At 37.6% G+C, this 20,771-nt stretch overlaps 1 protein-coding gene across 1 annotated transcript in view; it reads right to left on the bottom strand.

Annotated features, from left to right (window-relative positions):
* Positions 1-1,142: 1,142 nt before the first annotated feature.
* The window catches only part of LOC134623985 (Fc receptor-like protein 5), a gene marked incomplete at its 3' end in the record, with an annotated part of 68,646 nt that continues 49,017 nt past the window's right edge, over positions 1,143-20,771 (bottom strand). The window contains exons 4-15 of the mRNA XM_063468983.2: positions 20,175-20,456; positions 17,464-17,730; positions 7,391-7,690; positions 6,127-6,387; positions 5,320-5,568; positions 3,483-3,590; positions 3,308-3,323; positions 3,137-3,228; positions 2,937-2,987; positions 2,756-2,818; positions 2,574-2,633; positions 1,143-1,198 (exon numbers count right to left, since the gene is read on the bottom strand). Of these exons, the coding sequence (XP_063325053.2) occupies positions 1,143-1,198; positions 2,574-2,633; positions 2,756-2,818; positions 2,937-2,987; positions 3,137-3,228; positions 3,308-3,323; positions 3,483-3,590; positions 5,320-5,568; positions 6,127-6,387; positions 7,391-7,690; positions 17,464-17,730; positions 20,175-20,456 (1,805 nt within the window). The remainder of the gene's footprint in view (positions 1,199-2,573; positions 2,634-2,755; positions 2,819-2,936; positions 2,988-3,136; positions 3,229-3,307; positions 3,324-3,482; positions 3,591-5,319; positions 5,569-6,126; positions 6,388-7,390; positions 7,691-17,463; positions 17,731-20,174; positions 20,457-20,771) is intronic.

Raw genomic sequence — 20,771 nt, 5'->3', positions numbered from 1 at the left:
ATGGATGCAAACAGTAAAGTTAGATTAAATTAAGACATCAGCCTAAAGAGCAACATAACAATGAGGTCACACAAAAGAAGCAATTATGAAAGTTTGACTGCAAACTACAGATCTGCTAAAATAATGAATCAGCCAACTAGACTTGATAATTACATTATAACAAGATGTTGAAATTGATGTTATTTATACAGCAGTTTAACCTGAAAAGAGGACGTTACTCTCAAATGGTGAGGGATTATTTACAGGTAACATTTAGTGCAGAAAAGGGTGTGTGGATAAACTGCACACATGCATTCCTGGGATTACTGTTCCAGAGTAATGCAATAAGAAACCAGCAGGTGGCAGCAGTGTGCTGTTGGCACTGTCTCCTCACAGCAAGAAGGTCCTGACTGGGTTTTCCCCGGGTCTGTGTGGCCTGTTAGATTGACTGGTAATTCTAAAGTGGTCGTAGGTGTGAATGTGGGCCTGAACGCTTGTGTGTCTCTGTCTGATAGTCATATGACACAATTGTGACTTGTCCAGGTGTACACTGCTTCTGGATTGAGGAGTAATAATATTTTAAAAACAAACAGACAAAGAAAGCAGAGCTACACCTCATAGTTTTTATTGCTATTGCACTTGCTATTGGCAGAGGATACATTCAAAATTTTATATTAAAGCTTAAAAATGAATAAAAATATCAGCTGAATATAAAGAGCATGGATCTGAAACAGGACACATCTCTGTGTGCTTTATGCTAAGACACAGTGCCAACTCTATATTATATTATTATTCAATATCATCTTCATAAACACTAAAAACTGAGCATGTCTGATATTTGGGCAGCAGAGGAGCAACAGTGGATTCATTAAATGCTTCTTTTGGCTTTGCTGCTGCAGCTCTCTTCACTGACCTGTAAGACAAACACACAAAGAACAGAAATGTCCAAGTTTCAGGATGTTCGCCATTTAATAACTTGAAGAATAACTCATCCTGCATGGTAGCATAATTACCAGGAAAGCTTCCTAATGTGATTTCAGAATAAACTGCTGCATCAGCTGCACGACTTGATTTTCCTGTAAGTGGAAAGAAGATTTTAAGACCAGATAAACATGTTGGACAACATTCACTGGAGGTGATGGCAGACTTTGTTTACCTGCTTTCTTCTTGGCTTTTTCTTTTTTGGGGCGTTTGACCTCAGCATACATCAGACTGTCCTCTAAGAGAGAAGTCAGAGCTCAGGATACATTTGATCAGCAGGTATATGATACAAAGCTGTTGGACACATGTGGATTTAAACTCTGCAGTTTTGTCAACTGCAGCCATTAACAGCATTAATGCTACACTCCCCTTAATGATTCTCGCTCTTTGTAGTTTCACTAGGTCATTACTTTAGCTGCCAAGAAAAGAACAGACTACTTCAAGTGCTAAGCGCAACATGTAAGAACTATTGACGGGATGTAATACGTCACAAGGTTTCCTTTACTGTTACAAGAAAGTTAACAATTTAGAATTTTGAACAGAGGATATTTTATTTAAGCAAATTAGCAGGGGCAAAGCAAAATCTTAATCAACTAGTAATAATCACTTGATTCATTCACCTGAATTTTATCCTAATATAACTAATCTACTCTGTGCTAGCGCTGATTTCAGATATAGTGTTGAGGTGAGGAGAGGGGTAATCAGCGCTCCTCTCCATCCTGTCCCTGAAAGTCCAAATGAGGAAGCAGTAACCCAGTACAAAGTCTTCCAACTCTTTTGAGAGACAAAAAAATAATTATTTCAGTTCATGAGTTCACAGTGATTGGGCAACTGAAACTTTTGACTGTGAACTCCACAGTGCTTTCTTCTGATGTTGCTGATGTTACTCATTTGCAGCAAACTAGAGAATGAACCTCAAACCTTCCTAAACAGCTCCATTTATACTCATCTGCCCGTCTGCATCACTCCCTTCTTTCATCCCTTACTCATATTTTATATGCCCTACATCTATTCCACATACACACGTTTCCATGCTATTGGCACATCCAATACTTCCCTGTATCAAAAACAGCTTAAACAGTGCTCTGCTGTGCCTCCAGTGATCGAGCACACTCAGATTATGTGTTTTATTTGATGGTGTTTGGTTATGTGATCAGTGGTGTGATTCAGAAGCTATGGATGCTGTAAATCCAGTTGAAAAGTGGACTTTTCTGCTTCCCTGATTAAAGACTTTAATAAAAGGCAACCTAAAAGATTAACCTGTGATCTGATGTAGAGACTGAACTCAAACTGTGGAAGAAGTTGTTTTGAGTTCTTTGCAAAATGTCTGACCTGCTGTGCTTCTGAATCACTCAATAAATTTGTTCTCCAGTGTGTTTGAGTGCTTTGAATGAACACAACAACACAACAACACAGTATCATTTTAAACAAATACACCTGATTTAATGACTAACCCACCAAAGACATAAATGACTGCAGATTAACTCTGCTGATGTGTAGCAGCTAAGCTTGGTAAGTGAATAACTAAACTCCATGTTGACCTATAATTAGCTGCAACATAATGAAATGACACATTTCAGTACAAACACTGAATGAGACTGTTGTGACTGTACCTGCAGCTCCCGTCTGCACCTCAGAGTAAACAGCACTCTGCGCTGGTTTATGATGCTTCCCTGTGAAGATGATCAGAATATTTATCATGAGAAAATAATTAACTGTTAAAGTTTTTAAAATATTTATTTATTATATTTTTACTTTACATTTACATTTAATTGCACATGCGTTATGTACTTACGCTTCTTTCCAAAGTTTTTAAATTCAGTAAGAGCGTATGTGACATCTTGATGTTCATCTGATCCTGAAATGTTCATATTTTAGTTTCAGGATTGTAAACATTTCACATGGAATTAGTTTCATTAAATCAAAAACACGTTTCATCTGTAACTGCTCTGTGCTTTTCAACACATATACTGCACCATTTCTGTTGTCTTCCACTTGGCTAACAGATTCATAGAGGTTATTGGTACCTGAAATAAGATGAACAAGTTAAAGATGCAATCAGGTTTGAAAAATTCCTTTTCTTTCTAAAATCCAAATCTAAAAACTGTTACTGTTAATGAAGACAGATATAAAAGTCAATATTAACATTGATAATAAAGATGGATTAAATACTGACCAGGATGAACAGAGTCGTACACATGAGTTTCATTCAGGTTGACTCCATGATTTGTGGAGGAGCCCGGACTGTGACTCTCAGACTGGATCGACCTAAAACATGAAATAAACACAATAAACTCAAAAGTAACTGATGTTTGTTTAAAATAATAATAAAAAGTATTTTACCAACCTGGTGAAGCATGAATCTGTGAAAGAGACAAATGTTATTACACATGTTTGTCATGTATAAATTGTTCCACTGATATTTAGTGTCATGAGATCAGAATACATGTATATGTGTGAATAATTAAAGTGTATGTAGTAAATAAACTCTCTAATACAGCATGAAAAGAAGAGGCTCTTACACTTGGACTGTCTGCAGCGATACAACAAGAGCAGGAGAATAATAATGAGAGAGACTCCACAAACCAGTCCAACCATCAACCACACAGGAGATGAACTGGGTCCAGTTACTGTAACAACAAAGAATAATTAATTAATAATAACATGTAAAAGAAGCATTCTGAGAGCACAAAGGCAGCTCACTCTGTTGACAGTATTTACTTTCAAAGAAAAAAATATTGTATTTTCAGTGTATTTTGTTTTATTTGTACTGTGAGAAGTTTGTAGTGAAGTAAAAATAGGTCCAAAGGCAGATATCTTTCACCTATAAATGAGTCTATCTACTGTGTGTGTGAGTGTGTGTGTGTATGTGTTGACCTTAACTGCACTCAGTTTCACCTCTCACCTCACCAGCTAAAACTTGCAACCTTTCCACCAGACTGAAGGCCCGCACGTACACAACTGAAACTATATGTGTAATATATTGAATAAATGTTTTATTCAAATGCCACTACTCAAAGGTTAATCTTCTTCCTTATATAAAAATATAAATGGATAACAGATAATCAAGAATAACATGATATAAGTGTGCTGTAAGCGTGCATGCAATCTTTCCCCAGCTCTAGTCAACCTCACAGTAGATTGGCTAATCATAGCGCCAGCCAAAAGCTCTTGACCCTCAATTAACGGACTGAGCCACAACTCCTTTAAAGGCACAGAATGCAATGTGTATAAAAATGATTATAACCATTCCTGCAACAAAGGTTAAATGTTGCCAGTATATTTGCTCTTCTCAATGTGGTCTGAAGCTATATCCTGTTAATACAATATGTATGCTGTTGGTTATATGATAGCAAAGAACATTTTCCTTTACCCCACACAACAAAGGCAGATGTGAAAAGTAAAAGTGAGGTCAGAGGTCAAACAAATGATATTATAAATCTTTATACAGTATTTTCTATATGTTGACAAGACCCACATCTTTGTAAGAATCATAGTTTCTGTGTTATGAGGATTTTTATTTAGTCATAAAGTTGACCTTGAAGTCCTCGGTGGATGTAAGCCAAATGTTAATGGATAGTTAACATGACTGCAGCTCGTCAGTGAGGTAACCAGGCAGGTCTGCTGGATCCTTTCTAGGAAAATAAGGTTTGTATGCTAACAGATTTTCCCCTTTAAGATTCATTTTCATGCCATCATTCACCTCCAGTCAGACGCCTGCCACCTTGGATCATTACCCCCCTATTCACCACCACTGCTGCCCCCCTCGGAGCCTCTTCCTCACTTGCCTGCCTGCCCACCCTTCAGCAGTTTCCACGGACCTCTGCTTTATCCTTTACCCCCAGCTAGTCTGGACTCCAAGTAAGTCATTGTTGCAGCCACTTTATGAACACTCTCTGTCTTGTCACATTCCCTCTCAGATTTCCTGCCCTAACTGCTCTCTCCTCTCCCACAGATCTGTCGCCCTCACGCTGTTATGTCCGCTCCTCTTTCCTGTCTCTCTCACCTCAGTTAAGATGTTTTTGTAGGACTCGCTCCTTAAGTTTAGGTTCATTTATGTTTTGTTCTTGTCGACTGAGTCAAAGCTCGCAATCTGTTGTGTTAAATAAATTATACTTTGTTTGAATAAAGAAACTTTCACTGATTACATCCTCTGCTGTTTTCACCTGAGTCCCACACATGAGTCCTGAATCACAACGATATTAAACCTGACAATTTAGAGATATTACATAATAGTTTTATAAAGTTCTGACTAAACAGACCCAGGTGGCTTCAAACATTAAAAGAGATAATATGATGTTATTTGTCAGTCATGAAACTCATTTACAGAAACACATCAAATGTTTTGATCCTGCTCACCTTTAACTGACATCCAGCTCTGTGCTGACTCTCTTCCTGAGTACTGACACTTGTAGAAACCTTCATCAGACTTTGACACTGCAGAGATCTTCAGCTCCCCTCGGGGATCATTTTGAATAAGTTTGTCATTGTGATAGAAAAACACATTGGAAAGTATTTTTTGTGTTCTCAAACTGCAGCTCAGACTAACAGAAGCTCCCTCAGTCACAGGATGAACAGGACTCACCAGGATAGGACCATTACCATCATCTGTGAAACAATCACACACAATTGTTTCAGTCAGACCAGCTGATGCAAACCTTTGAGAAAAAGCTGTGAGTCGTGTCTCATGATCTACATGCAGACCTGGTTTTCTGAGTGATTATGAGGACTGGAAATATAGTTGGGATGTTCCCTGCAGGAGTCAAATTATTGATGGTGACGTTATTGAATGGTTAAAGGTGAAATTGTAAATCTTTGTATGTTTGTGTTATTTCGCATGACGTGTTTCCCAAATTTCTCTCTATTGAGACATTAAAAGTTCATCTAATCTGACGACAGAGATGTTGAGCTTTTTTGAGTTTTATTCTGACAGAGAAAATAAAACATACTGTTGGCAAATTATGACAAACTGGATTATGAAAAGATGAAGAGAAATTAGACCAACAACCAAGAATATTTTGATGCTTCGTTGCCTGAAATTGTCTGAAATTCTCATTTTTGTTTGTTTTGCCACATAGAATTTCTTCACATTCAGCAAAGCTGAGACAAATGTTCATGTGACGTCTAAATCATTCAGATCCAAGAAGTAAATGTATAATAACATACTCTGTACAGTGATGTTGACTGCACTGCTGAACTCTCCTGATCCAGACTCACACCAGTACACTCCAGTATCTGACTTTGATGTGTGGATGTTACATGTGGATCCAGTCATTCTCCTACAGTCAGAGTACAGTCGACCGTCCTCAGAGAACTTCCTCACTCTCCACTCAGTGAAGTTTCCCTCACAGGTCAGTGAGACAGAGTCAGAGGTGAAGTGTTGCACTCTGTCAGGACTCACTGTGAGAGACGCTGCTGAATGAACATCTGGAAACAACATGCAGTGAAGAGACAAAGCTCACAGATGTTAGGATTCAAAATATCACAGTGAAAATATTTGTTTATTTGAAGCTTTTGTTTTGAAGATCAAATTTAATAGTTCAATATGATAAAGTGTTTGTTTGGTGAGACAACACTGAGTCTGACAACAAGCCCTGAATCACACAGACAGTCAAATCAATGGAAAACAAAGGAGCCGAATACTGACATGTTTAAGATGATCTAACCCACATGCTTTATCTGCTGGCAGCTCATGTAGAGCTGGGTACACGTCATGTGACATCATGAGCTTTGAGTCATCACTCTCAGCATTATCCACCTGATACAGATCACTCTGAACACACTTCAGTCATTTGCTGTAATGTTTCTGTCATAATTCTGTGATATTGTCTGTTTCACAGATTCCTTCTACAGTGAGATATTTTGCAGCAGCAGGACCAAAACTAAAAACCTTGAAGTATATTTTAAATGAACAATAACAGCAGCTGTTATTTGTGACGTCTTCTTCTAGCGTCCATCTGTAGTCAGTGTTTTTCTTGTATTTGTCAGAGCTGTTAACCTGCCTGCTGACATCTTTGTTTCTTTATTAACTATATTTGACTTTTTTATCTGAACACCTACCTGAGCACTAAACAAAGAGTCTTAACTGTGTAAATCCTGTCTGTGCACTAAGTAAAAATAATCAGTACAAACAGTAACATGAGTTTAAATATCAAAGTAAAAGTATTCAAAGAGAAAACATTTAAAATCTCATAGATGTCTTTTGTTTTTCATGTTATCACATTAAAGAAAAACTGAAAATTAAGAAAAGGAAACAAAGAAATTCAGTTTGGTTTGATCACAGAGAAAAAGGAAAATATTCAGTTCAGTTTTAATGTACACAGACATCAGTGGTTGTCATGGAGATGAGATTTTAATGGTCTAAATCTTGGTGAATAAAAATGATGACCTAACATGAGCTTATTGAAAGGACAGAGAGAAACAAACTGACCTGCAGACCAGACAAACTTTGGTTGACTGTGATCAGTGTGATACTCTGGGTCTCCTCTTCCAGCTCTGCACACATATCCTGCTGTGTGTGTCTGTCCATGAATGATGTAGGAGTCCTGTGCAGTCCCACTGCCATCAGGTAGCAGCTCATAACTGGAGGATTTCTCTGATAGATCAGGAACAGCTTTATACCAGTAGAAGCTCCATCCTGCAGACGGATGTTCAACCTCACAGTTCAGAGTTACTGAGGCTCCAGGACTCAGCCATGATGGAGACACAGTGAGGACAGGACGGGGTTCATCTGTTCAACAAAGATTTTCTCTCAGTGAACATGTAGTACAGTCTCTGAACAGTGAGCTCAGTTTATACAAAGAATAATAATCTCAGTCTATATGAACAGAAACACATTTTACAAAGTGTTCAAACAGCTTAAAGCAAATATGACTTACTGTCAGAAACTGTCAGTGTGACTGAATCACTCCACTCTGTTGTGTTATGCTGTGAACTTTTCATTCTGCCCTTACAGCGATAGTTTCCACTGTTGGATGATGAAGCAGATCTAATCCTGTATTCAGTTTGATTTGGAGGTTTTATGGTGCTGTTTGTTTCCCACTCATAATCCCACTCAGTGTCTCCTCCATGGATCTCACAGCTGACAGTGATCGTCTCTCCTCTGTATATCTCAGACCAGTTTGGATACAGAGTCACAACAGGCCTGTTTGACACTGTTAATGTTCAAGAAAGTACAATAAAAACACATGAAAGACGAAAAATTCAATTTCCATCAGATGTAGTGATTTGTAGGAAGTTACATTTAAACTCACCAGTTGTGTCAATCCTGACTGACTCACTGTCCTCTGTGTAATAAACTGGTTCTCCTCTTCCTCCTCTGCAGCTGTAGAGTCCTCCCTCTGAGACACTGATTTGTCCATTTGTCACAGGTTGAAAAGATTTCCCATCTCTGTACCAGTAGTATTTCCATCCAGATGATGATGATGATGATGATGATGATGGGCTCACAGAGCAGGTCAGGGTCACACTGCCTCCTACTGGAACAGCTGTCCTATCAGCTCTCAGTTCAGCCTTTGGTTTCGCTGCAGTTCAGTTTAGAACAAGAACATAAAAGTAAAAATGACTGAATCAGAACAATTTAAAGATCTGGATGGAAACATGTGAATGATCAAATATCACAAAACCATAGTTGAGATAAAACAAACTGTGCCACACAAAATATTCTGTAATACTCTTTTGATCAAAACAGTGAATCTTTTTTATTTACTTTTGTGTATTTTCATTTATTACATACATGCACATTTCAAATAATTAATTTGAAGCATGACTGAGTTTATTGATCAATAATGAGGAAGTAACCCAGGTTAATATGATCTGATTGTATTTTGAACATTTGAGAGTGTGAGCAGTTATCATTTCATTGGTGTTGTTTTGTACTTTTGTTTTTGGTGTATTGGAATTTGGTGAGTCACAGTTGGTTTTCTTTGGTGTCAGTTAGCATGTTATGTGCTTGTGTTCTTTACTCAATCTGATGTTGAAGCCTCTGATAGCTAAGATGAGACCTAGTAAGTTTGTTTTATATTCTTTTGCTGTGGAAGCTGACATTTCCTGTCGCACAGATGTCTTTAGACCACACTAATACACATAGTCAAATTCACCGCTGCCATTACAGGGAGCAGTTTGGATGTGATTTTCAGCTGAGCTGTTAGGAATGCTGGAAATAAGACTCCAGTGTTTGTGTTGCAAAACAGATCAGGTTTATTAGCCGAGTGCAGATCTTGGCGCTGAAATCTGAGACTGTTGAACCTCGATGGTGATCCACGCCTAGCAGATCTGAACTTCCACTGAAATCTTCTGTTCCTGCTGGATCAACTCATATTCCAGAGATCAAGAAACTGACTCACACTTCTGAACTGTGGTAGGACTCCACCATAATCTCTGTTACTGCGACGCACAGAGGACTTAATCCAAGAACTGATTCCACACCAGACTGTGACTGTGAAAGGTTTTCTCTGTAAACCTGTGGACAGCTGATTTTGTGCGTTCAGTGTTGTAATTCCATCCATTGTGTTGGTGTTGTACTGGTAACTCATTGTGTTACTGATTATAACTAACCAGCCACTCTGCAGGTCTAGTGCATGCACTGCAGAGTGGCTGGTTAGTTATAATCAGTAACACAATGAGTTACCAAAGTTAACAATGTTAACTTTCTTTCACTGCAGCTCTCTGCACACCGCAAGGTAAATTTGTCTGTATATTGCACTGTGTTTAAAGGGTAAAAGAACTCCATGAAACGTAGTTTTGAGCACTGATTTTGTTTTGCAGACGCACAAAACTGCTGTGGTGGGGTGGCTGTAGCTCAGGAGGTAGAGTGGGTCAGCTGCTGATCGGAAAGTTGGTGGTTCGATCCCTGGCTCCCCTAGTTTGCATGCCAAATATCCTTGGGCAAGATACTTATGGCGTATGAATGCGCATGACTGATAGTTAGAAAGCACTTCACGTAGTGCTTGTGTGAATGGGTGTGTTGTATAGAGCGCTTTGAGTAGTCCAGGAGAGTAGAAAGAACCAGTTCATTTACCATGTGGAACTTGCACTCCTGTAACGTGTTGAGCTACAGAGTTCATGTATTGTGTGAGCAATACATGAACTCTGGTGAGTCTCGAATTGTGCAAATTAAATTGTGATTCACAGTCCCGTTTCTAACTTATAAAAATTATAAAACTTTATAAAACAGCTTCTATGTGATTGTAGAAGCCGTTAACGATGTCTTAGATGTGTTAGCCCTGTGAAAAGTATGCTAGTGTACCCACGTGCTACCTCTGCAGGTGCAAGTGTTGCATTTTAAGGAGAATTTGATTTTGAGGAAAGAAAAGCTAAATTTGAGTGAACAAAATTAATTGCTGTGTGCAAAAATGTATTTCAGTGTTTGTTGCTTGCATTTCTCAACATTTCTGCGCTGCGCGTTCAACTCTTTCTGTACACCGTTATATTTGTGCCACAAAACCAACCAATCACACACTTGGATGCAAAAAATTCTGATGGGCTGTTTTATACTTCAATCAGCTCGAAATAACGAAATGCAATATCCCAGAATGCATTTCGTCCAAAACTCAAACGGATCACAAAATAAACTTTTGAGATATTTTCAGGCGAGAATGGTGCTGTGTAAACTTCAAACATCTGCTCGATTTATTAAGACGTCACATATTTGCAAAAGTGCTCTAACGTTTTCAGAGATGCTTTTTACCCACCAGCTGACCACATAGCTGGACTGGCCATTGGGCATACTGGGTATTTGCCCGGTTGGCCAATGGCAATTTTTAGATTTTTCATGTTTGTTTGTTTTTGTAACAGTATAAACAATGAAGGGTGGTGGGTTAGCCAATTGGTCATGATCAAGTCTGGGTGGACCAATTACACACAAAGCTGGAGTTATTCTGTGTCTTTGCTGCACAGCTGCCTCTTCTTCTCTTGTTCTCACCCCCTCCCTCTCTTGTTGCTACTTCAGTCATGGAACAGATCAATAATCAGCTGATTGGCTTTTCTGTCGGCTTTTCTGCGAGTCCCGTCTCTCTTGTTTGTTTATCGCCCACTTTGCACCAAAAAGAGGAAACCAGTGGATGTCGCTCGAAACAACAGCAGCATGTTTAAGCTTGATCAGCTGTCATTTGAACTTATTTAATATTACTTTCTAGTATCAGCTGATGTTTGCTGGAGCCACAGCTGTAAAAGCTGCTGCTCATGATATCGGTTTGGATATGTGGTGAGAGGGAAACATGAACGTGATACACTGAATACAAATCATATATATATATATATATATACCAACAAGACAGTGTATATTACTGCCACAAAAGCGTTTTTTTTCATTTAAAGGATTTATGGGTTTTCCTATAATACTTGGTGGTCTAGTCAATACACGGGCAGATTTTTGGACGGCACACTTGGGATGTCATTGTCCTCCATTGTCCATGATTACATTCGTTGCAGAGAAACAAGCACAGGGCTCTCATTGATTTAGCGTTATGACTAATTATATATTTTCATGTACTTTATATTTATTTTTTAGTTGAGGACATTTTAGGAGGACACTGCCAATAAAGTTACACAATTACGCAGTGAATTTGTGTTTATTATTATATCTACAAAATTAAACCAATTCATGGCGCAAAAAAATGTTAGGGACCGCTGATCTAAGTGACTTATATACAGTGGCGGTCCTAGCCTGTTTGGTGCCCTGGGCGAACACTCCCTCTGATAGGTATAACGTGGCAATGAATTACGCATTTGTGGCCACGAAATAGATAACGTGCGCACATCATATTGATACAATTCCTGGACAGCTGCGTAGAGACATAAGCATAAGATTAGGCTAAACCTATACACCATGGACAGAGACAGTATGAATGAGTTTTATTTTAGGCTGGGAATGAGCTACAAATGCATTTTGAAAAGCCTGCAATGCAAGGAAACGTTGTTATGGAGAGACATTTAAACAGGATATTGAGAGCCAAGTTGCTTTACAGACGTAACTGTGACCTGGATGCTGGGATAGATTTTATTGTCAACCAACTGCAAGGGCCTGGGAAGGATCACGGTTATGGGTCAAGTGTTTCGTGGCTACAAATAAGTATTTCGTGGGCACGTGATACCCATTTCGTGCACACGAAGTAGTATTTTGTGGCCACAATTCATTTATTATTTGGACCATGTCATCAGAGGGGCAGCATGAGTACGAGCAATTTTTTTTATCTTTTTTTGACAATGCCCGTGATGCCGCCCTGGGCAACTGCCCGTATCAAAACCCGCTACTGCTTATATATTATGTTTAACCCTAGTAGGGAAAGACCACGGGGGGGTTGAAAACGATGTGCTGGGAGCCTTGACCAGCCGATCAGCTGGTGGGTAACAGGCATCTCTGAAAACGTTAGAGCACTGTTGCAAATATGTGATGTCTTGATAAATCAAGCAGATGTTTGAAGTTTACACAGCAACATTCTCGCCTGAAAATATCTTAAAAGTTTATTTTGTGATCCAAATGCAACACTTGCACTTGCACAAAATTTTTTATACGTGCGCTTAAAATAACGGCACAAAAATAACGCCATAGCTTACATGTGAGGTTTTAACTAACTGACCATTTGAAACACTTTTCATGGTTTAATTGATTTGCACTGAAATGTATTTTTGTCGTTGGTATATTGGTATTGGCCACTAGGGATGGGTACCGATATGGGTTCTGACAAAAAAATAAAAATATAAGAGGCTTTTGGACAAAGTTTGTGTTCTCCATTCTTTAAGCAACGGTTTGAGCAACGTTTAAGCACCGGCACTGTTCAAAAGTAACGGTTTGGCACCGGATAAAACCTAAATGATACCTATCCCTATTGGCCAGTAAGAACTGTATAGATGATATCTAAAGAAAAAATATAACACTTAGAGGAATTTGATTTTACCCTTGTTTAAATGACATACAGGGAAAATTAGTCGGTAGCAGGGCCTTTTTTAGCCAATTTTTGGGCGTGCTGAAGCAAATTTTTTTTTTTTTTTTTTTACAATATTTGCTGTTTGTTTGACACACTACTAAAAATATAAAAATCATACAGTACTTGGTTGAGACGTAATATTTTAACAACAAAAGTATAGATACCCCCCCCCCCCCCCCCCTCTCCCAAAATGGTTTGTTCCAGCTCACCTCTCCCCTCCCCTGACTCTAGCGCCCTTTCTGCCAAACCGATGGTGGCTGAGACACAGCAGAGCGGAGGTGTGAGTGCCTGGCTTAAAACAGGACATATTAGCTGCATTTAACCATCAGTTACTCTTTATATAGTTAGGTAGGAGTCAGGCCATGTTTCTTTTTAGCTGAAAAACATTACACCCAGGTAAGCTGCAGTGTTCAAAACGTGTTTTCTGACGATGTTTGCTACCCTACAATCCGTCCTGCTCTGTAGTAAAATCAGCAACATTTGACCTTCCTGCTGCTCCCATTCAAATGTATACAGCCTATTTAAAATCTAAAACTTAAAATTGCCTGTAGCCTACTGTTGTTACCATTATCCTGTTTTAAATGGGTACTAACTAGCTAACTGACTGGGTGCCCATTAACCTTATAAATCCTGTTGTGTGTGTGTGTGTGTGTGTGTGTGTGTGTGTGTGTGTTTGTACAGAGAGACAGCCAGGTTCATAATGGACATTAGGACGTTTTCAACAAAAAAAAGGAGCCACATTCAGGTAAAAGTGTAAGAACAAATGATCCATCAATCAAGAATAATGTTGGATCAGTGTTTCAATATTTATATCTTTTATTAGATGTTCATGTGGTTTGGTTATTTGCCTTTTGGTTGAAAGTACACTGAGAGAGGACTTCTTGTTAGGGATCTTAATAGTATTTTTTCATATTAATGTCATTTTTTCATCTAATTGAATCTATTTGTGTATGATTGTCAGTCCAAAGAGGGAGAGAGGAAAGAGGGGAATGTGAGGAGAAAGTACAAGGTCAGGAAGAACCAGGTGAGGAAACAGACAGGGAACAGTGACAGGCAAAACAGAAACTGTTAAACTGACAAGAGAAAAAAATTAATTTTCCTCATACAATTTGGAAGTTGTGTTCTCCTGATATTAAAGGTGCTATACAGAATCTGCAAAACAAACTGTGTTGAAACATTTTTTGAACACAACATTATCATTGATTGGGGAGATTAAAATTAATGATATATTTTTATGTGGTTCAGCCACAACTCTACTAAAACCTCAGGTAATAATAGATTGGGACAACTTTTGGAAAATCCAGTTGTCTGAGTGACTGCCGCAGTACGTACATCACATTTGCATATCATAAAGTGCCAAACGGTGCCCTGGTGGAGTGAGGAGCTGTAGAGAGAAGCAGATGCTCTGTTTATATTCTAAAGATGTTTTAAGCTTGTTTCAAAGATTCTGTACAGCAGCTTTAAATGTTTTCCACAAACACACATACACTTATCAGTGTTTCTCAAACTTTTTACAGTGTGTACCACCTGAGAAAATGTCAAGCTCTCCCAAGTACCACTATGAAAGCATGAAACTCATAAATCTTACAACACAAAATTAGTATTAGTAAATTAGTCAAATTAATATCTGCAGTAAAGATTTCTTTCATACATTGTGTGCATTGTACCATAGGCAAAGTTGCCCCCATTTTTATAATTTTCTTAATCAATATTTTGTACATTTCAAGGACTCTTCTGTTTTTGGAGTGTATTTTTATGTGTCTGTATTATATTAAACATACACATTAAAAGTGAATCTCTGTCCAAAACATGCAGTCAGTTTACTTTTTACTCACTGTAAGCATCATTCATTATTCTCCCCCAGTAATTAAGGTTAGAAATTTGCAGACTTGCACAGAGATGGCAAAATTATTATGATGAAAATGGAGACGAAGCTAACAGACGACGAGGACAAGGAAGCACCAAGGAGACAGTCAGAGAGAACTCGAAAATAGCGAGCTAACTTCCTGCTAACTTCTAACTTCGTTAAATTTAATACATTTTGTTTTCATCAATACCTGGATGTTAAACGTAATTGTTACACCTGGTAAAGCAGTAACACTGATCATTTTATTAAAGATGATACAATTTAGTCAGTTTTTAACTCTCAGTGATGCTGCAGGGTTCGTTTGACTTTGGGACCTGAAGTGGACGGAGGTTTGGAACCAGATTATTCTGCGAGGCTCCGACAATCCACCAAGCAATGCGGCTTCGTAGCTTACCATTTTTTGACAGATTTTTGAGCGCTGTGGACCACATAAAATCGGTTCGAGGTCAGTAAGCACAGCCAGAATTCATATATAAGGCGCACTGTTGATTTTTGAGAAAATTAAAGGATTTTAAGTACGCATTATAGTGTGTAAAATACAGCATACAGAAGAAAATAATATATCGCGATATATTTAACGTTAGCACACATGCTTCAAATTATACCATGATATGGATTTTTGTCCATATCGCCCAGCCCTAACCTGAATTAACAGACCAGCGTGTTCTGACAAACCATCCTACTTTGACAAACCGTCCTACCGTAACTAGTTTATGCACATTTCTGCTGTCACAGAGTAATTCCAGCACAAATTTAAGTTTGTATGACGCTTTGCCACTTAACTTTGCCCATCAGAGTCTGCTTGTAGCTCATAATTATAAAGCCAGGACGGTTTGCCACTTCATTTTACCCGTTAAAGTATGCTTGTATGTAACAATCACAAAGGTAGCATGGTTTGGCACTTCATCTTATCCATCAGAGTATGTTTCTAGCTCTTATTAACAAAGGTAGGATGATTTGGCACTTAATTTTAGCTGTTAAAGTATGCTTGTAGGTCATATTCACAAAGGTAGCATGGTTTGCCACTTCATTTTACCCGTCAGAGTATGTTTCTAGCTCTTATTAACAAAGGTAGGATGATTTGGCACTTAATTTTAGCTGTTAAAGTATGCTTGTAGGTCACATTCACAAAGGTAGCATGGTTTGCCACTTAATTTCGTGTTGTGCGCATGCCCAGAAACAAGGATGGTAGGATGGTTTGTCAGGTAGGATGGATTCCCAGAACACCACGTCCAATAAAATGAGTCCATATTGTCGTCTGCAGTTCATAGTTCATTAAGTGAAAAACATGCAGTGTGTGTTGTTCATGAGACCAGACTCTTTAACTCAAACCTGAAACCTCTAAGATTCATTTCAATAATGGACAACATGTACGGGCTCAAATTGTGGTCATAAGTATTTTGTACTATCAAATGTGTATTTGTGAACTGAGTTTTGTTTTGTAACCTTGTAAACCAAAATATGTGAAAATTGTATTTTTGTGCATCTACAGATGAGAATGTGTGTGTGTAAAAAAGATTTGTTTGTAAAAAAATATTTACACGGGTTACATTTATTTTTTGTTAAGGTCTGCTTACTGATATAAAGCAAAAAACTATTTGTGATTTTATACTACACACAGTAATTTTGACCTGATTGTTCTTCCTTTCAGCTGATTGGTTAATGTCAATCACAAATGTAACGATCCAATCAGAAAACAGATGGTTTGGCTGCTTGGGGTGCTTTACTGAGCTTCAGGTCCTGGAAGGGTAATACAGTTTAGTGATGTGCAATACCACTGATTTCCTTTCCGATCCGATACCAAGTAAAGTTACGGGTGGTATCGACGATACTGATCCGATACTGATACTTTGTACAAAAACTTAATGTTTCATTGTATTTCATAATACAATATTTAATTGTATTATGTAATTGTAATAATAATATAAAGATATAGCTTCATAATGATTACAGGACATCAGACTACTTGTACTTATTGCTTAATATTGCAGAATAATCATATAGAAATTAAAAAAACTTGAAGTTGTGCGCTATTTGAAGACCTGCCTGCAGCACTAAAGGACTCCGCGAGAGACGTCTGTCTCGCCCTAGCAGCACCTGTCCCTCTCCTCCTCTTCAGTTCACCTCAACATACGCTTTTAATATTCTGTGATAGGATTTACTCTGAGGTGTTTGACGAGGTTAGTGGTGTTACCACAAAACTTCACTGTCTTACCACATGTATCAAATACCGCATCTTGGCTTTTTGTGGAGGTAAAATACGTCCACACATCACCCTGTTTACAAACAGCCATTGTTGTGAGTGCGCACGCCAGAGGCCGCAACACATTTATACAGCCGTATTTTGCATATGACTATGAAAGGCGTAAGAGGAAGTAGTTCCTTCCGATTTCGACGATCCGAATGATATTGTTTCTTTCCACTGTGTTCCTTTTAATGATAAACTACAGATTTACTCCAAAGTACTAAAATATTGATATTTTAATATGATAATCGATTTTAGAACATAAATTACAGGTATTAGAATACTTTACTTAACTGTATGATTACTGTATGCTGTTATAATTAAATTAAATGCTGTTTTATGCTACTTTTGATACAAGATTAAAAACAAAACCTGTTGTGTTTGAAATACAAAGTATTTTGTTGTGTTTTTGGATGAAACATTGTGCAGTAAAAATTAAAATGACTAAAATGTGTCCAACTTACATAATACAGTTAATTTGGTGATATCACTCCACTTCGTTGAGGAAAAGCTTCTTCTACCCCGGCAGCTGTATCCTCCTCTGTCAGACTCAGCAACTGTGATGATTCTGTATTTTCTGGATGTTGGAGGTGTGTTTAACTTGGCTGGTCTCCATTCATATGTCCACTGAGCTCCTTCACCTCCATAAATCTCACATCTGACAGTGACTGTCTCACCGCTGTATATCTGAGGCCAGGATGGCTGCAGGGTCACAGTGGGCTTAATGGGAACTATTCACATAACAATGATCCAGTTAGAAGAAGAGAAACATGAAAACTCTGCTGTTTATAACATAAGAGCAGAGTCATTACAAAACAGCTGATTCACAGAGAAACAAGTTAAACATTTAAAAAAGTCACAACATAAAAGTTTAAACTGTAACACAATATTTTCAGTAAAATGTAAAAGGTAAAGTATTTACTTTGCACATTTTTTGTTCAGATTCCTAAAATTACAGATTATTTTTCATGAGTTGACAGCAGATTAAGAAGACTGGAAGAAATTATCATGTGAGAAACATTTTCTAAAAGTTCTGATGAGGTCATCATGTGAAACTGGTGCAGCTGCTGATTTGGGACATTGGAGTGTGTCACACTTGTAGTTGTTGTATAACAAACAGCTTCTTGTGGCTCTCACTGATTTTCCATGAACTGAACCTTAAACCACTGATCCACTAATGGATCTGTTCTACACTGGAGGTTCTTCTAGCTGTCGTATCATTAAAGACATTATGACACTCATGAACACCTTTATTTTTCATTAATTAAAAAAGTAGAAATAAATTGATGCCATTAACAATAATTACAGGAAATAAACTAAGTGGAACCTGTAATGTAGCAGAACAGTCTCTAATAAAATGAGGTTATATTGTAGTCAAACCTGAAACGTCGAGGAATTAATGTAAAAATGCTAAAAACAAAGGAAGTAACTGATCTGCAGTGATAAACTCCACATGTGCAGCCATGAGGTCAAGATGGGACAGACTGGGATTATTACATTTGGACTGAATTTTTTCATCAAACTAACAAAATCTTTTTCAGATGTTTCATTTAGTTATTATTAAATATCTTTATAATGATATTAAAAGATATTTTAAACTACTTTTGATACTAAACAACTAAATAAACCTACAGTGCTGTTGAAAGACAAAGTGTTTGGTTGAGTTGATGAAAATATGCAGTATAAATTAAAATGTGTGAAATATGTCCAACTTACCTGTTACTCTCAATGTGGTGATGTCACTCCACTTGGTCCAGGAAGAGCTTCTTGTGGCCCGACAGCTGTATCCTCCACCATCAGACTCAGTAACACTGTTCATTGTATATACACTGGATGTTTCATGTATGTTTTGCTGGCCTCGTCTCCATTCATACGTCCACTGAGCTCCTTCATCTCCATGAATCTCACATCTGACAGTGACTGTGGTACCGGTGTATATTTCTCCTCCATATATCTGAGTGTAGTGTGGCTGCAGGGTCACAGTGGGCTTAGGAGGATCTGTTCAAATAGAAAATATCACATCATCAGACTTATAGAAATATAAAATGATCATTAAAGCTTTCCTGGTTTTATTGCTCTTGTTAGTGGTAATCACATTTTTTTTTATCCCAGTGACAATTTGACTGAAAATCAACAATAAAAAGGTTAATTTAAAAAAGAATCATATTAAACCTGGTAATTTGCTGATATTTAGAATCTACCAACAGAGTGACTGGAAACAACCAGGTGTGCACAAATCTGTGAGACTGAACATCAACACATAAACACATAATATCATCTAAACAACTTCAGTCTCTCAGATTTTACATTGTAGAAAAGAAGTTTTATACTCGCACTCTTTATTTATTTCTAAATTTGCATATTTATACATTTATGAACATATAATCCAGAGTTGTCAGTGGGCTGTGATTCTTCTGAATAACCTGAGACCTTAATTTCCTGTCAGGTATAAAATCCCTAACATATTATACACAATATCCATTTTACTTTAACTGTTTTTAACAAATTAAATTTTTACTTTTCTTTTTCACTGCTGTAAATATAAAAATTCCTGCGCTGTCTCATAGTGTAAGGCCCTATTTTCACTTTTTATGCTGCTCTAACACAACAATTTGCTTTGTGGATCAATAAAGTATCTATCTATCAGTATTGACCTGTTTAATATGTGTCATGTTGTAAACTCATTGTGCTAACTGCTGGATTATTCACTTACAAGATCTCTGTCGCTAGTTTACAGGTTTCCCAGTGTTTTTGTTATTAGTTCCCAGTTTTTAGTTTCATTTTGTTTTTGCAAGTTTTTTTCTTTTCGTGAACATTTTACCACTGCAATAAAGCAGCATTTTAAGTTCATTCCTCTGATGATTGTTTTGCGTTTGTGTCCTACATCCTCCCTGCCACACAGCCGTATCATAACACTGTGAGCGATTTACTCTACTTTTGATACTAAAATAAGAACAAAGCCTGCAGTTTTATTGAACGACATGATATTTTGTTGTGTTTTTGCATTAAACATTTTTTTTTTTTAAAAAAGGTGAAATATGCCCAACTTACATGACACAGTCAGTGTGATGATGTCACTCCACTGTGTTAACAAATACCCCAGAAACCCACAGTACTGTTGAAATTATTTTGTTTTGTTTGTGAAATTAAAATGAGAGAAATATGTTCAACTTACAGAAGACAGTCAATGTAATGACATCACTCCACTCAGTCCAGGAAGAACTTCTTCTGCCCCGGCAGCTGTATCCTCTACTGCCAGACCAAGTAGCTCTGATGATTTTGTATTCACTGGATGTTGGAGGTGTGTTTAACTGGCCTTGTCTCCATTCATACGTCCACTGAGCTCCTTCACCTCCCTGAATCTCACATCTGACACTGACTGTCTCACCGCTGTATATCACATCACTGTATATCTGAGTCCAGGATGGTTGCAGGAACACAGTGGGCTTCGGACGAGCTGTTCAAATAAAAAGATATCATTAGCAGTCTGATAATTTGACTTGAAAATCAACAATAAAACATTTTGTTTTTATTAAATAAATTAAACCAGGTAATTTACTGATCTTTATATTTGGCTGTTTACTTATTTCTACATATTTGCATGTACATATTTATACATTTATGAACATGTAGGGTATGAGCTGTAAGTTAGCTGTTGTTTGCAAACAATGCTGTTGAACATCCAATACATCCAAATAATCTTCATTCAGAAAAAAAAAATGAATTCTTTCTTTGCCGTAAATTCATGATATTTAATTTGGGAATTACAAGA

The sequence above is a fragment of the Pelmatolapia mariae genome, linkage group LG3_W, assembly GCF_036321145.2.
Source record: "Pelmatolapia mariae isolate MD_Pm_ZW linkage group LG3_W, Pm_UMD_F_2, whole genome shotgun sequence".
NCBI classification, from domain to species: domain Eukaryota; kingdom Metazoa; phylum Chordata; class Actinopteri; order Cichliformes; family Cichlidae; genus Pelmatolapia; species Pelmatolapia mariae.
Note: the sequence above shows the minus strand (reverse complement) of the source record. Positions and strands in the feature narration are given on the sequence as shown.